The sequence below is a fragment of the Scyliorhinus canicula genome, chromosome 11 (assembly GCF_902713615.1).
Source record: "Scyliorhinus canicula chromosome 11, sScyCan1.1, whole genome shotgun sequence".
Lineage (NCBI taxonomy): Eukaryota > Metazoa > Chordata > Chondrichthyes > Carcharhiniformes > Scyliorhinidae > Scyliorhinus > Scyliorhinus canicula.
The window spans coordinates 72,762,679-72,779,714 of record NC_052156.1 but is presented as its reverse complement, the minus strand read 5'-3'; the positions used below and the strand labels follow the sequence as shown (position 1 = coordinate 72,779,714).

At 50.8% G+C, this 17,036-nt stretch overlaps 1 protein-coding gene across 1 annotated transcript in view; it reads left to right on the top strand.

Moving 5' to 3' along the window:
- Nucleotides 1-5,717: 5,717 nt before the first annotated feature.
- The window catches only part of LOC119973135 (F-actin-capping protein subunit alpha-2-like), a 50,387-nt gene continuing 39,068 nt past the window's right edge, over nt 5,718-17,036 (top strand). The window contains exons 1-2 of the mRNA XM_038810731.1: nt 5,718-5,821; nt 10,753-10,816. Of these exons, the coding sequence (XP_038666659.1) occupies nt 5,783-5,821; nt 10,753-10,816 (103 nt within the window). The 5' untranslated portion in view covers nt 5,718-5,782. The remainder of the gene's footprint in view (nt 5,822-10,752; nt 10,817-17,036) is intronic.

The window sequence follows — 17,036 nt, the reverse complement described above, 5'->3', positions numbered from 1 at the left end:
GACGGAGGGGGGGGGAGTGGGAGTGGGAGGGTAGGGAGAGAGTGAGCGAGTGACCCGTCCAACCCTGGCTACAAAATGTCTGCCACCATGCCATGGCGTGCCGGTCACGAGGACAAGGCCGCTGGTTGCCCTGTGGCTTCCGGCCACAGGCCACTGACGCACCGGTGAGGAGGGCGTAGTTAACTGCCCGTTAGATGCAGAAAGTGACCAGGGGTTAGGCTGCCCACGTGTCAGCAGCGCGACCAGGCCACCGGGACACACAGGTATCCCGTGGCAGGCGGCTGCCGAGGTGTCGACTAACGTTCGTCTAACATGTCCCGTTTCTCTGCCCCCCACCACCCTTCTGTAGGTTAGCACAATGTCTGCGAACAGAACGGCTATGTTCTGCGCAGTGGTTGGGGCTGCTGCACTGCATTTGGAGATGCTGCAGCATCCACAGCCACAATCCGCAGTGGATGCAGGGCCAGCTGCAGCAGCAGAGGAAAGGGCTGAGGAGTTGCCAGTCGTCGAGCAGCATGGGGGGGAGGAGGAGGGGGAGGAGGAGGAGGAGAGAGTGAGGGTGCAGCCACGGCACCAGAGGCGACGACCAAGGCCGAGGGTGTACTGTGTCCGGATCTCTTTCCTAACAATGACGGACATCACCTGCAGGAGGAGACTGTGGCTGAGTAGGCGGACGGTGATACATATCTGTCACCTCGTGGCGCACCTCGCCCCACGTGGAACGGGGGGAGGACACGCGATCCCGGTTGCCATCAAGGTGACGGTCGCTCTTAACTTCTATGCGACCGGCTCCTTCCAGTCTCCGAGCGGGGACCTCTCCGGGATCTCCAGGTCATCGGTCCACAGGTGCATCCGGGATGTGACCGACGCCCTCTATGCCATCGGGGACCGCTACATCACCTTTCACGAGGACCGAGCAAGTCAAGATTCACAAGCTCGTAGATTTGCCAGCATGGCCGGGATACCGATGGTGCAGGGGGCAATCGATTGTATTCACGTCCCCATGCGCCCGCCTGCAGGGGACAGGGAGGTGTTCACAAACAGGAGGGGGACATACTCCATGAATATCCAGGTGGTATGCGACCCCCACATGACGTTAATGAACGTCTGTGCAAGGTTCCCAAGGAGTGTGCATGACTCCTACATACTGGCGCAGTCGTACATCCCTGCGATGTTTTTTTTTTAAATTTAGATTACCCAATTATTTTTTCCAATTAAGGGGGAATTTTAGCGTGGCCAATCCACCTACTCTGCACATTTTTGGGTTGTGGGGGCGAAACCCACGCAGACACGGGGAGAATGTGCAAACTCCACACAGACAGTGACCCAGAGCCGGGATCGCACCTGGGACCTCAGCGCCGTGAGGCGGTTGTGCTAACCACTAGGCCACCGTGCTGCCCTTCCCTGCGATGTTTGAGGGACGAACCCCCCCCTGGCTGAGGGGCTGGTTGCTAGGCGACAGGGGTTATCCGCTGAGGTCTTGGCTGATGACGCCTATATGGAGGCCTCAGACCAATGCGAAAACCCGATACAACGAGGCCCATGCAGCAACCAGGGGTGTGGTGGAGCACTGCCTTGGCCTCCTGAAGATGAGATTCAGGTGCCTGGACCGCTCCGGAGGGGCCCTGCAGTACCAGCCCGACAGGGTCGCTTGCATTGTTGTAGTCTGCTGTGCGCTGCACAACATCGCGATGCAGAGGGGAGATGATCTGCTGCAGGAGGCGGAGGGAGAAGCTAGTGGCAGTGGTGCCAGCACAGAGGAGGAGGAGGAGGAGGAGCAGGCTGGCGGAGCGGCGGGCGCAGCACGCAGACACGACCCAGGTGCTGGTGATGTCCAGGAGGCGGCACGACGGACCCGGCGAGCACGCGACGCCTTGGTGGCAGCACGGTTCACGCGTCGCATGCAACGTCCCCGCTGAACACCAAACCACCACCTGCATCGCTAGTCGTGCAGAGGGTCAACACACAACTGCCACCACCACAGCCCCCCACCCCCTCTCAGTGTACACTGCTCCACTTCGACATCACCCTTACGACTGGGTCCAGACGGTATGGCATACCATTGATGGCTGTGTCAGCGGGTGTGATCAGTGCCATGTGGAATGATGACAGCCCGCTCTGCGAAGAGCTGTGAGCTCAGAATCGTTAGAGAGAGTCTGACCCATGGCAATAGCTGAACCATCCACTTTGGTGGCCGCTGAGTTCGTCACGGACACTCCATCACGTGCCCGCGTGGGCTAGCTGTCGCAGGGGGTGGGGGGGGAACGGACTGCACACCCGGCACCGAAGTTTCACCGCTCATCAACCCCAGCGACACTCGGTCACCATCACGATTCCTGTGGCTGTGGAACAATCACACGGTATTACAAGTAAGGTGGAACAGTGCGTTTAATGTGAACAATAATTTACAGGTGCCCTAGCCCCTACAACTAAACTGTGCCCTTCACCCGTGCCAACTTACTCAGTGTCTCTCTTTGTTGCCTTACGGGCCCTACCACTACGTCTAAGTGATTCCCCAGATGATACAGCAGGAGTGGAGGAGGACTGCTGCGAATCGCCTCCTTCGACTCGTTTCTCCTTGGCCAAGCGTTTCCTGGAGCGACCCGGCCTTGATGGGCCAGGCTGCTCTGCGGGCGTCTCGGGTGACGTTGTGCCACCCTGCTGTGCCTGCTGCCCACCCGATGCACCAGGGATGGGACGGGGGAGGCCAGAATTCCGGGACGTCCCGTGATGGAGTTAATGGGACGGGCCCCAAAACCTCCTCCTCCCTCGGGGAGCCCGGAGGCCCCCGGGCCTCACTTTGGGACAGAGGTGCGAGCGGGGAGGTGCCCTGTCGCACCACCGACACCTGGCGCTGCCAGTCCTGGAGGCCTGCAACGGTATCCACCAGGATCCGAAGGTTTGCAGAGATGGAGTCCAGGGAGTTAGACATTCCCGCCAGAGACTGTGCGATCTCAACCTGTGAGTGCACGACGCCATCCAGCACATGTGTCAGGCGGTTGATGCTCTCCGCGACTGACTGCTGGGACTGTGCCATCGACTGCTGGGACTGTGCCATCGACTGCTGTGACTGTGCCATGGCGTGCTGCAATTGGGCCATGACCTGCTGAGACTCGGCCAAGGCCCGCAGCGCGCCGCCAATGTCGTGTTGGCTCTGGCGCATTGCTGCCTGTGAGAGGGCAACCCTGTCCAGGGCCGAGGATGACGCGTGCACATTAAGCCCAACGCCTTGCATAACCTGACCCATTGCCTCCACCGCGGATGCCACCCGTGCGGTGTCGGCCTGGGTTGCTGCCATGAGTGGCATCACTCCCTGCTCCCTGGACGCGGTTCGACTCCTCTAACAGCGTCTGCAGAGTCTGGAAGACAGCCCTCATCCCGTCATTGTGTCCCTGGGTTTCTTGATGCATCGGCTGTGCGGGTGGGTTGAGAAAGTCCAGGAACTCGGAAAACATCTGGGAGCCAGCTGCATGCTGGGCCTGGCCTGCCCTCCGCCAGTCCGGGCCTTTGGCTGCTCCGACCTCCACCTGCTGTACCTGCTCAGCTGTGATGTGCGACCCAGACTGTGACCCAGGAGCATCATCACTAAATAGGCCAGCCGGGGTGAGTGTCTCTGGGATGGTGGATGGTGTGGGAGATAGCAGTGCCGCAAGCTCGAGGTCGTCTTGGGTGGACGCCTCCTCTATGTCATCGGCCCGCTGAGAGGCCGCAGGGCGTTCGCGGGCCATTTCTCTCTCTTGCTCTCTCGCCGCCCTCTGGGCGTCCTGCTCCACAGATTCGGTTGGGGAGGATGGGACTCCCCGCTGATCGGGCACCCTCTGTCGTGCTGCCCTGGATGAGGTGGGGGCAGATGCCTGTGTCCGCCTGGAGGCAGACGGCCCTGGTCGTTCGGCATCACGTCCTAGGGAAGAGAATGAAACGGGTTATTTAGATACGCTCGGCCGGGCGCTGGACGGTCCCAGTGGGCAGGGTGTGAAGGGACAGAGGATGGGGAGGTGTCCAAGTGGGCAGGGTGTGAAGGGACAGAGGATGGGGGAGGTGTCCCAGTGAGCAGGGACAGAGGATGGGGGAGGTGTCCCAGTGGGCAGGGTGTGAAGGGACAGAGGATGGGGGAGGTGTCCAAGTGGGCAGGGTGTGAAGGGACAGAGGATGGGGGAGGGGGGTGTTTGTCATGCAGGGTTGTCTCACTTGTTGCAGCTCCGCCAACCTCGCATTGCGCGATCTCCCGGGAGGCAGATCCCCCAACAAGGTCTAGTGCCCTCTGCTCAAACGTGGTGAGGGGGTGCAGGATGGGCGAACCCCCTCCAGTCTTGTTCCGCTCACGAGTGTTGTGAGCGGTTTTGCCCTGTTGGGGGAGAGGGCATAGGTAGATCATTACAATACGGCAGGTATCAGCAGTCCGTTCAGATACTGGCACGGTTTAGGGGTCAAGTTGAAATAAGACCATTGCATCTCTCCACGGGGGCCAGAGCGCTGGGTCTGTGACTACTTTGTGAACCACCCTCAACTCACTCTTCCCCAATCCCCCTCCACTCCCCGTGCCGGGAGGGGGGGGGGGGGGGGGGGGGGGGGGGTAGATGGGTGATGAAGTAAAGGGGGGAGGGATGGTTGTGACCCGGGGGCACCCTCTTGGCACTTACCCTGGCAGCCCTGTTGAGGTCGTGCATCTTCTTCAGACATTGGTCTGCAGAGCGAGGGGTCTGCTCCACAGCACTGACAGCAGCAGCCACCTCACGCCAGGCCTGGCGCACCGCGCTGGCAGGGTGGCGATGCCCTCTATGTGGGCAGATGATGCCCCTCCTCTGCTCGATTGATTCGAGCAGCGTCTCCACGTCAGCCTCCACGAATCGCGGGGCTGCTCTCCTGAGCTCCGACATCTTGGCCTAGTTTCTGTGCTCCCCGCGCCTTTTTACGGCGCGGGCGGCGTCACGTGGGCGTGTTCGTGTCGTCGCCGCGTTCCGGCATCATCGCGCACGTGATTGATGCGGCCGCGTTCCTAGCCCATTTCCCGGACATGAATACGTCGGGAACTGGGCCGTGTCGGGCCGTCGCAAAAGTCGGGTGTTTTCATGGCCGACATCGCGATTTTCCGCGGGTGCGGAGAATCGCGCCCTTAGTGTCTGCTGATGCCTGATGGTCCTGATGTCCAAAGCACCCCCTCTCCACTACCCATTTCTTCTGATCCTCCTGCCACCACCACCCCACTGTAAAGAATGAACATGAACATATATATACTCTTTCAGAGGGTCGGTGGGCTTAAATAGCCTCCTTCTGCACTTTAGGGATTCTATGATTGTATATGTTTCTAATAGCATCTTTCAAGACTCCAGGTGTCCAAACGCACTGTAGCCAATGCAGCACTTTCGAAATGTAATGGGAAATATGGCAGCCAGTTTTATGCACAGCAAGCTCCCACAAAGCACTGTGTGAATGACCTGATGACAAAAACAACAAGATACAGTGGGATAACTGTAAATCTAAGAAGGATCTAGCAATGACGCAGCTGACACCATGGGTGCGGAGCTGGTTTGGTGGATCAATTAGTTTCCTTCCTCTTTGTTAATTTCACATGTCACCACACCTATTTCAGAATGGCACTGCCCAATGCCACGTGCTGTGTGTAATTCAGCACTCACAATAGGGGGGGTGGGGGGGTGGTACGGCCCGTGCTATGGAATCTTGTTGCTCTTCAGCTCCAGAACACCCGGAACCTCTGACTGTTGTGGTTTGAAATTACCTGCCATCGGCTTTTGTCTTAGAAACAAGATTAATTTCGGAGGAGATGGCAAAACATCTGCCAACCATCTCAAGAGAGAGAAAAGTAAGAGCTAAATTCCATTCTCTATTTGATTTAGTGATGGTGACAGTTTTAATCATCCCAGCTTATTATGTAGTCCACAGTGACCGTAAGGAGCTCTGTTGTGATGTTTAAAGAACCAGCTTGAATTTCTTGTGTTAAACACATAGTAATGACTTCTTCGTTAGCTCACCTTCACAATTAACACACTTCCCCTGACTATCTACATTGCGCACCAATATACATTTTTAAAGAAATATTTTTATTCTCCTTTTTCACATTTTCTCTCAAATTTACACCCACTAATAAACAATAAGCAGTAACGAATGCAATGTCAATCCCCATATAAACAACAATCCCATCATCCCACCAAACCCCCAAACAGCAGCCTGCTCTGCCACACACCTTCGTGTCATCTGCAAACTTAGATACCTTACACATAGTTCCCAACTCCAAATCGTCTATATAAATTGTAAATAATTGTGGTCCCAACACAGATTCCTGAGGCACACCACTCGTCATTGATTGCAAGCCAGAATAGCACTCATTTATTCCCACTCTTTGTTTCCTGTTAGACAACCAATCCTCTATCCATGCTAGTACTCTACCCTTAACACCATGCATCCTTATCTTATGCAGCAGCCTCTTGTGTGGTACCTTGTCAAAGGCCTTTTGGAAATCTAGGTACACCACATCCACTGGGTCCCCTTTGAGGTCCCCTTGCTCGAAATGTCTTCATAGAATTCCAAGTGATTCGTCAAGCATGACCTGCCCTTCATGAATCCATGCTGCGTCCGTTCAATGGGACAATTTCTATCGAGGTGCCCTCCTATCTCTTTCTTGATAATAGACTCAAGCATCTTCCCCACGACAGAAGTTCAGCTAACCGGTCTATAATTCCCCATCTTTTGTCTACTTCCCTTTTTAAGCAGTGGCGTCACATTTGCTGTTTTCCAATCCTCTGGGACTGCCCCAGTGTTCAGTGAATTTTGGAAAATTACCGCCAGTGCATGTGCTATTACTCCAGCCATCTCTTTCAGTACCCTGGGATGCATTCCATCAGGGCCAGGACACACTCGGTTCTGACACGTATAATAACAAATCATCGGCATATAAGGACATCCTGTGCTCCATCCCCCAGCACTATCCCTTTCCATACCTCCGAACCTGCGCACCAATATCTTGTGAGGTTCTTAAAAAAATTAGAGCAGGAATAAGCCATGTGGCCCATTAAACTTGCTCCATCATTCAGTGAGACTATGGCTGAACTTTTTATATTAATTCCTGCCCTATCCTCGTACCTGTCCATTGCCCTACTGGGCAATGTCTTCTTGATCCAATATAGTCAGCGACTGAGAATTAACAGCCGTCGTTCCCCGGTCTGGCCTACATGTGATTCCACACCCACAGCAATGTGGTTGATTCTTCATTGCCTCTGAAATTACCACTTAGTTTACAGGCAATTAGGGATGGACAACAAATGCTGACCTTGCCAGCAAATGGATACCCCTGTCCAACTGGAGAAACTGCTTAAATCTAATCTCCAATCTTTTTTCAAAATTAATTTGCTCGCAAGGTCAGCATTTTTTGTCCATTCCTAATTCATGCAGAGATGGATCAGAAGAGCATGGCAAACCCAACTAGGTGCTCATCTAAAGTTATCAGGAAAATGCAGGTGCATCCTGAAAGGGCAGAGGAAGGCAGGATTAATGGCAATGGAGGCTCTCCTCAAGGCAACCGGATCCCTCACCCACTCCCCGGATTTGTAGTCGACGCCTCAGTCTCTCTGATATAGCCCCTAACACTGCGCCTACCCCTATGATTGAGGCTACCCATACGTTGGTGCAGGTATGCCAGCCTGTGCTGGGGTCTTCACAAGCACTGCAACCTTGAGGACACGTGACACGGGCATCTCATTCAATGGAGCAGAGGAATAAACTGGCTTCTTCCAAGTTTGGTCCAGCCACGTAAGAGTACGAGGCAGAGAACACAAAAACGCTCTTAATTACACAATGGGACTTCTTTCATTACACTATCATGATAAATAATCCTATTCAAATTAAATTATTTTACTTGGCCACCACTTTTGCCTTATGTCATTCTTAGTGCCTCATTACACAATGGATGGATGTGAACATGTTGAATGTGATTGGTCACATTGTTATGAATGGGTGGGGCAGTAGCTTGGATTTACTTGACGCGAGGGAATTTCTACGTTGGGAATGGTCATAATTGCTGCCACAAAGTCCCGGAAGCTAATAGTGTATTACTGAATGCCTGACACTCAGGGTGAACCTTGCCTGGATGGCACTATCGCAGACTTCCCTGCTATGCAAGTTAATGGGCATGGACATCAACGGGGCCTCTGAACTGACATGTTGTACCTGACAATCGGCATCTTTCTCCTCCTCCTCTGAGGATGGTGAGTGTTCTACAAGTTTGCTGACGATACAACCATAGTGGGCCGAATCTCGAATAACAATGAGTCAGAATACAAGAGGGAGATAGAGAACCTAGTGGAGTGGTGTATCGACAACAATCTCTCCCACAATGCCAGCAAAACTAAAGAGCTGGTCATTGACTTCAGGAAGCAAAGTACTGGACACACCCCTGTCAGCATCAATGGGGCCGAGGTGGAGATGGTTAGCAGTTTCAAATTCCTAGGGGTGCACATCTCCAAAACTCTGTCCTGGTCCACCTACGTTGACGCTACCACCAAGAAAGCACAACAGCACCTATACTTCCTCGGGAAACTAAGGAAATTCGGCATGTCCACATTAACCCTTACCAACTTTTACAGATGCACCATAGAAAGCATCCTATCTGGCGGGCAGCATAATCAAAGATCCCGCCCACCCGGCTTACTCACTCTTCCAACTTCGTCAATCGGGCAGGAGATACAGAAGTCTGAGAACACGCACGAACAGACTCAAAAACAGCTTCTTCCCCACTGTCACCAGACTCCTTATGGACTGACCTCATTAACACTACACCCTCTATGCTTCATCCGATGCCAGTGCTTATATAGTTATATTGTATATCTTGTGTTGCCCTATTATGTATTTTCTTTTATTCCCTTTTCTTCCCATGTACTTAATGATCTGTTGAGCTGCTCGCAGAAAAATACTTTTCACTGTACCTCGGTACACGTGACAATAAGCAAATCCAATCCAATCCAACATCTTTCTCCGGTGCCAGTTCCAGTTTTCTCTGCAGTGCTGGGTTGTACAGAATGCAGCACACCACCATATTACGATGGACCTTTCTACAAACATACTGGAGGGTGCTCCTAGATCAGACAGAACCATAATATCAACAAACCAATGGCCTACATAACGGTTGTCCCAGCCATCAAATTACAATAGTTGGCTCTCTCATGTGCCTCTGTGGTAGGGTTCCTACATAAATGTTTGAGCCATGACTTCAGCAGACAGTTACTGCCGTCCAGAGACCATCCATCTAGGAATTATTGGTGGGCTGAAGAGTTGAGGCACTTGGGACTGATTCAGTGTGACTGCATCATGGCAGCTACCTGGGGACCTTGCGCACATTTGCAGGATCCTTTTGCACTGGTCGCAAATCAGTTGTGCGTTGAAGGAGTGGAATCTCTTCCTATTTATGAACACACCTGGCTGATCTGATGCCACATGGACTCAGTTTATATCGGAGGGAATCCTGCCACATAGGTGAAAGCTGCCTGTCCTCTGGGTCTGACCGATAGCATCCATTTCATCTCATTGCCTCGTATTCGAGGCATCCATCACCTGAGTGAAACCGATTGCGAGATCCTGCAGATGTCAGCAGCCTACCCCTGGAATGATCCGGATGCAAAGAAATTCAGCGTTACAGTCTCCTTGAGCACGATGAGCATTGAGCATCCACCACTGCTCCTTCTGGTCTCAGGTTCTTCTGCAAAAAGGCACAGAGCTTGCAACCACCTGTTTCTAGACCTTCTGCCTTCACAGGCACTGCTGCTCCACAAAGGTCAAGGAGTTGACCCTCAACCTGTAGAGCCAGTTGTGCCTTCTTCAATCTGTCAGCCTTCAGCCAAGTACTCATACATTCAGCTGTACATGGGTGCTCTCCATGGTGCACCTTTTCCAGTTCCTGCACATCCACCCCTCCACCCTGGTCTGCTGAGTTGGGTGGCGTTGCAGCTCCTTTGCAGTTGAATGTCAAATGATGCTGCTGGAAATTTCAACCACTTTGTTCTCCCAAACTCTTATCAGTAAAAGTAGTTTCAATGAGTTCCTTCTGAACTGACATGCCACTATCTATGGCTGATCTCTGCCTTCCCATTTTCTCCATTTATTGCTGGATCACTTTCGGGCCTCAACGATTTCCTGCTGTGCACACCCCTCCTCTAACTTGCCGAGTTCCAGACACTGCATGTAATCTGTGCACTGCAGGTAAAAAGCCATTGACAAAAATAGGTTTAATTGCCTTTGTTCAATTCTTTAACCTTTTCAGTAACTTATCCCAGAACTCCATTCCTCAATACTGGAGGTTTTAGCTCACTGTCTGTGGTAGCCCCATCTTCCAAAGTTTCACATTTCATCATTGTTTTTTAAATCCATAGTTACCATCAAAGTTAACGATTTGCCACCATCAAACTTGTTAATTCCTTCAATAATCTGGAAAATTTGAATTAGTTCAACTTGCAGTGTCCTCTTTTCCAATGAATTCTGTCACTGAGGGGCAGGGGTGGGGGGGTGGGGGGGGGGGGGGGGGGGGTGTGTGGCTCCTCGACCACTCCTCAATCCAAGGCAGATTTATACTTTTACTATCAGTTTAGGTTTGGGCTCCAACCAGTTAGGCATTAACACAATCAATGACTGCATTCCCAAATTGATAATGTTCACCTTTATTCCAGTGCATTGCACTAATGATATGGAATGACTCTCACCATGTGAAATTGTAGCTACTACATTTTGTAATGTTGATTGCTTTTTCAGATTAACATCCTGAGCAGCATTCTCTCACAGGCTCCTCCTGGCGAGTTCAGTGAAGTTGTCAATGGTGAGTATCCATCACGGTGGTTACAAATTGCAACGGTCTGCAGCAGCATAGTGCGCCGTGCAACAAAAATGGTGATTTTATATTTAAAGAGCACGGAAGCTTTGCTGGGAAAGTTAAAGCTGTATGTAAACTTTTGGATAACTGATGGGGGCATGAACACGCAAATGAGGTTTACTCCTCTCTGCATGCCCATAGCTCTTCGGTTTCCAACCACAAGTCCAACCAAAAAAAGAAAGACTGGAGAAGTCCTTTCCATCCCCAAATACTCCTCTTTTTGGAAAAGAAAATAACTCTTTTAAGATATTTTAAATAAAATAAGACTTGTACCTGCAGACCAACATGACAATTAAGAGTCAAAATCGCTGTCTACTGATCTCACTGAGATTTGGAATTACACTCTTACTGGTGGGACTGAACTTTCTTTACAACTATTTTTCTTAACACTTTAGGACCAGGTCTGTTGCCACTCAGGATGTTGCAGACACAGGATGTATAAACACACTGAGTTTGAGCTCCTGGAGCACCGCTAAGCTATTTTTGCTTCCCCATATATATTTGCAAGACAAATTCATGAATCCTATTGCGGCGGGGGGGAGGGGCAATGGGAGAAGAGACAGAGGCCAGAGAAATTGCAAAGTAGAAAGTATCCCGATGAAAATAACATTTGACTATTGTAATCTCCCCTCCATGGCCCTAGGTTTTACTGCAGTTCAGACTGGTAAGAAAAGTCTGATCCTTCTGCTGGCTCCAAGAGGCACCTTTACCACTTTGGCCATGATTCAGCAGAAGGGTGGAAATCAGGTGGATCCTACAAAAGGCGAGGGATCAGCTCAACCAGAATACCAGCAGGCAGTGAAGGTAAAAATTACACCCAGAGTGTCTTTTGATTAGAAAGCCTCAGCCACTCAACTGCCCATCTCACTCAGAGAAAGCTGGTACAGGAATAATTAGGTCCCACTTTCTCTAATTGGGCAGTTCCCCTTTTGATCCTCACAGATACCATTTTTAAAATTTATTAGATAAACACTCAGATGCAATAACACCATGTACAACAAAAACTCCTTGCACCAGAAATTGCCATGATGAAAATTATGCCACCTGATCTGCTGTGTCCTTTTAAGATATTTTGTTTGGGTGGAATAGGGGGAGCTTCACACTGCTCGTAGCCTGGGTTGTACATGAGCTCAGAGTGTTTAGTACCGACATTCGGGACAGAATTTTTCTAGCTCATTGGAGGTGGGTTTGTGAGGGGTTGGGGGTGGGGTGGGGGATGAGAAAGTATTGAAATTTTTTTTTTTTAAATTTTGATTTTTAAAAATAAATTTAGATTACCCAATTATTTTTTCCAATTAAGGGGCAATTTTAGCGTGGCCAATCCACCTACTCTGCACATTTTTGGGTTGTGGGGGCGAAACCCACGCAGACACGGGGAGAATATGCAAACTCCACACGGACAGTGACCCAGAGACGGGATCGAACCTGGGACCTCAGCGCCGTGAGGCGGTTGTGCTAACCACTAGGCCACCGTGCTGCCCAGAAAGTATTGAAATTGATGTTGCATCAGAATCGGGTCACGATCTTGTCCTCTTATAGCTTTTCCCGGGCGACATTGAAGGAGAATGGGGAACCTACCTTGCATCTGTCAGGTAAGTAATTACGTGTTGAGGTTTTAGGAAGGTATTTGCGAGGTCCTTTAGCCATGAACCCTGCGTTTCCCGCCCATGGAACCTGTTCACTGATGTGTCAGCAACGCACAAGGATCATTTGTGACGAGTGCACAGTGAGAACAGCTTCTTTAGTGAAACTGACAAGCTGGGGAAATTCTCATCAGTTACATTTAAGAGCTGCAGCCACCGTCATGGAGAGGCTGCATTAAAGGCACTGATCTCAGCGAGTACTTTCACTGCTTGACAGGTAATTACCAAAGTCTTGGAAGGCACTTCATCTGTCTAGTATTTTACTTGCCTATAACTACACCTCCCCGTTTCCCAACCTTCACCATGGCACGGCAGAAGCTTCTGAAGTTCCACCTTCCAACTCTGCTGAGGAGCAGCATCGGCAGCAACACCAGCTGTCCTCTCTTCAGCCACATGCCCCTCCAAGGTGCAGAGGGGATGAATGGAAGGTAGCAACACAGGTCTGTAGGCAGAAGATCAGCTGTCCCGACCTGTGCGATCACCAGAAGGCGTATAGCAGGTCACTACTCACATTAAAAAAAAAATTTAGAGTACCCAATTCATTTTTTTCAATTATGTGGAGGTGCCGGCGTTGGACTGGGGTGAGCACAGTAAGAAGTCTTACACACCAGGTTAAAGCCCAACAGGTTCGTTTCAAACACTAGCTTTCGGAGCACTGCTCCTTCCTCAGGTGAATTTTTATTTTTTTTCAATTAAGGGGCAATTTTAGTGAGACCAATCCATCTAGCGTGCACATCTTTGGGTTGTGGGGGCGAACACTACGCAAACATGGGGAGAATGTGCAAACATCACACAGACAGTGACCCAGAGCCGGGATTGAGCCTGGGACCTTGGTGCCGAGAGGCAGCAGTGCTAACCACTGTGCCACCGTGCTGACACTACTGACATTTGAAGCCTCCTGGAATTAACCTCCTTCCCAGTGGATCAAATGGAAATGCACTGACATAGGCTGACAAGATGCCAGTCACTGGAGGACCACCCCTCCACCCCCTGCCTCACAGCCTGTAGACAAATCGTTTACACCCTTCTTATATAAGGAAAGCAACGTGGTGTGAATGCTCATAATGGTTTGTGTGCACAGGAAGGACACCATTTGTTAGGGTCTGGGAAGAATGGGTACAAGAGGACAATAGGCTGAAGGTGAGTGTCTGGTTCAGATGGGGATGTGAGGTGCCTGCAGAGAGAGGAACGAGTGGAACTGAGGAGTGATGTGCAGGAGAATTCTGGGACAGTCAGAGTGTGGGGCTTGACACCTGCAAGTGTTCGGCCACTTTTCCTGCCCTCTTGCAGTCCTTAATTGTCTTGCTGCACTCTCTCCAGGTTGGAGAAATAATATTCCTGCTACTGATTTCCTCAGCCATTTATACTAATAATAAAAAAAATAATCGCTTATTTTCACAAGTAGGCTTCAATGAAGTTACTGTGAAAAGCCCCTAGTCGCCACATTCCGACGCCTGTTTGTGGAGGCTGGTATGGGAATTGAACCCGCGCTGCAGGCTTTTTTCTGCATTACAAGCCAGCTGTTTAGCCCACTGTGCTAAACCAGCTCCTTCCATTCATGCCTACTTGGTTGTAGAGGTTTCTCTATTCCTCCTGTCCTCGAAAAGATCTCACTGCCGCCCCTCGGATCTCGCAGCAGGGGTAAGAATGAGAGATCTGGGGCTAAGCCTTTCAGGCTAAGCTTTCCAAAGCCTCCTCTCCAGTCATGTGGTCGCTGCAGCCTCAAAAATCCAAGTGCTGGTGAGTTTCTCTCACCCATGTTGTGGTGCCTTTAGAAGTCCTTCCTTTCATGGAATAGACACATTATCCCCCCACATTCTCCCTTACTAATCAGGAAGCCTGAAGGCGGAATGTTTGCTCTGGTGAATGTCATAATATCCACTCATGCATATAATGAGATGCAGACAGGCAGTGATTGACACACAGGATAACCAATGAACACACACGACACAGAACAACCAATCACCAGACAGGACACTACCACGATAAAACACACGAGGCATTAAAACTCTGTCTCTTCTCACGGGATACAGCTACAGAGATAGTTAGAGTGCACAAGGCCATGAGCACCTTCTCCATGTGACAGAGAGCTAGTCTGGTCAAGCCAGTCTGAGGTTATCATTTTAGATTAAGAGAGTGTCAACCCATAGCAGATTATGTACAGCAACAAGCAAGTTGAATAAAACAGTGTTGGACCATCTCCTGTGTCGGAAGCCTGATTTGAGTCTCTGCATCCAGTTGAAGTCGATGTTAGACCAACTCAGATAACACATCATGGTACCAGAGAACTATTAACTCTAACGAAGCAACCTCGAGTGACTCTGCAACGACCAGCAAGCAAACATCCAGCGGCATGGAAAAGATCCAGCCCCCTCCGCAACTCGGGATCCCCGGCAACCTCGGCGCCAACTCGAAGGTCTTCAAACAGAAGTTCCTCCTGTATATCGAGGCCTCTGACCTCGAGGCAGCATTGGATGTCAGGAATATCGCGCTGTTCCTGTCGACTGCGGGGGATCACGCCATCCACATCTTTAACTGGCTCACGTTTGCCGATGGTGAAGACAAGACGAAGTTCAAGACAATTCTGCTGAAATTCGACAGCCACTGCGAAGTTGAGGTGAATGAGAGCTTTGAACGGTACATCATCCAACAGAGGCTTCAGGGTAAGGATGAATCTTTTTAGTCCTTTTTGACCCATCTCCGCATCCTAGTGCAGTCATGTAATTATGACTCAGCGGCTGATTCCATGATCCGGGATCAGATCGTATTCGGGGTCCAGTCCCTGTGGGAGCAGCTACTCAAAATCAAACAGTTGACCCTCTCCGTTGCCATCGAAACGTGCGTTGTCCATAAGCATGCCAGAAATCATTACTCCTGCATCAGGGCGGCAGAAGTTGCAAAACTGGCCTCCCACGAGGCAGAAAGTGTGCGGGCCATCGCAAAAATGAAAGGCCTGAGCATCGAGGAGAGTGGCCGTTTTGCGCGCTTTTCCCGGGTCCCCACGCATGCGCGCCACGACCGGGAGGACAATGAGGCCGAAGACCCTACTGCGCATGTGCGAACGTCGGCCGACGGCGCACAGAACGCACTGACATCAGCGTCATGTGTGTCCAAATTGTGGCTTCGCCCATTTAAAGCGGCAATGTCCAGCCAAAGGCAGGAGATGTCTACAGTGTGGAAAGCCTGGGCATTATGCGGCCCTCTGCAGGTCCACTCCACTGAGAAACAGCCAGCGATCCCAACTGCAGCATAGACTTGTTCGCTGCATACAACAAGGCATGCAGGATTCTGATCCCGAAAGCCCAATGGACCCCGATGCTGACTGCCTCGAGTCTCCATATCGGGTGGGCATCATCACCACACGCGAGCTGGTCTCCACCGCGCCTGCACACCGCCTTTCAATCCTGAGTGTGGATCCTGACGAAGAGTGGTGTGCTGTCATCACGGTCAACCAGTGTCGCATCCGATTTAAATTGGATACTGGCGCGTCTGTGAATCTCATATCACAGTCAGATCACGACAGCATCCGAAACCAACCTAGCATTCTTCCACCAGCCTGCCAGCTCCTTGACTACAATGGCAATGCCATAGCTGCCAGTGGATCACAAAAGAGTCCACAAAAGATAATTGAATGGCGGAGCAGGCTCGAGGGGCCAGATGGCCTACTCCTGCTCCTAGTTCCTATGTTCTTATCTCGCACCACGTGGCCACCGATCTGGCAGCAATCCCGCCTGTCCAGGTGTCGTTCCCCCCCTCCACCTCTGAGGTGATCGACAAGAATTTGTTGCCCACCACAAAGACTGAATCTATAGACTTGAATCCTGTAAAGTTTGTTCAGTTTGCTCTGTATCTGCACGATAGACACCTTCCCATGTAAATATGTTCATTCACTCACCACTTGTACATAGTCACACATACAGCCACATTCCAAAATGTATTTCAAAAAGGGGAGATGTCATAATATCCACTCAGGGATATGAGATGCAGACAGGCAGTGATTGACAGGCAGGATAACCAATGAACACAGACGACACAGAACAACCAATCACCAGACAGGACACTACCACTATTAAACACACGAGGCATTAAGACTCTGCCTCTTCTCACTGGATACAGCTACAGAGATAATTAGAGTGCACAAGGCCATGAGCACCTTCTCCATGTGACAGAGAGCTAGTCTGGTCAAGCCAGTCTGAAGTTATCAGTTTAGATTAATAGAGTGTCAACCCACAGCAGATAATGTACAGCAACAAGAAAGTTCAATAAAACAGTGTTGGACCATCTCCTGTGTCGGAAGCCTGATTCGAGTCTCACTGCATCCAGTTGCAGTCGATGTTAGACCAACTGAGATAACACATCAGTGAAGAGCAGCTTGCTGAGCATGCTGTGAGGAGGGTTAGATTCCAGACCTGAGAATGGTCCTGCCATCGCAGCAAGGACTAAGGTAAGATTCTAATCTTGTTGTCAAAAGTTGGCAATTGTTTAATTCCGCCATAGTGCTGCCCCACATACCAATGGGCAGA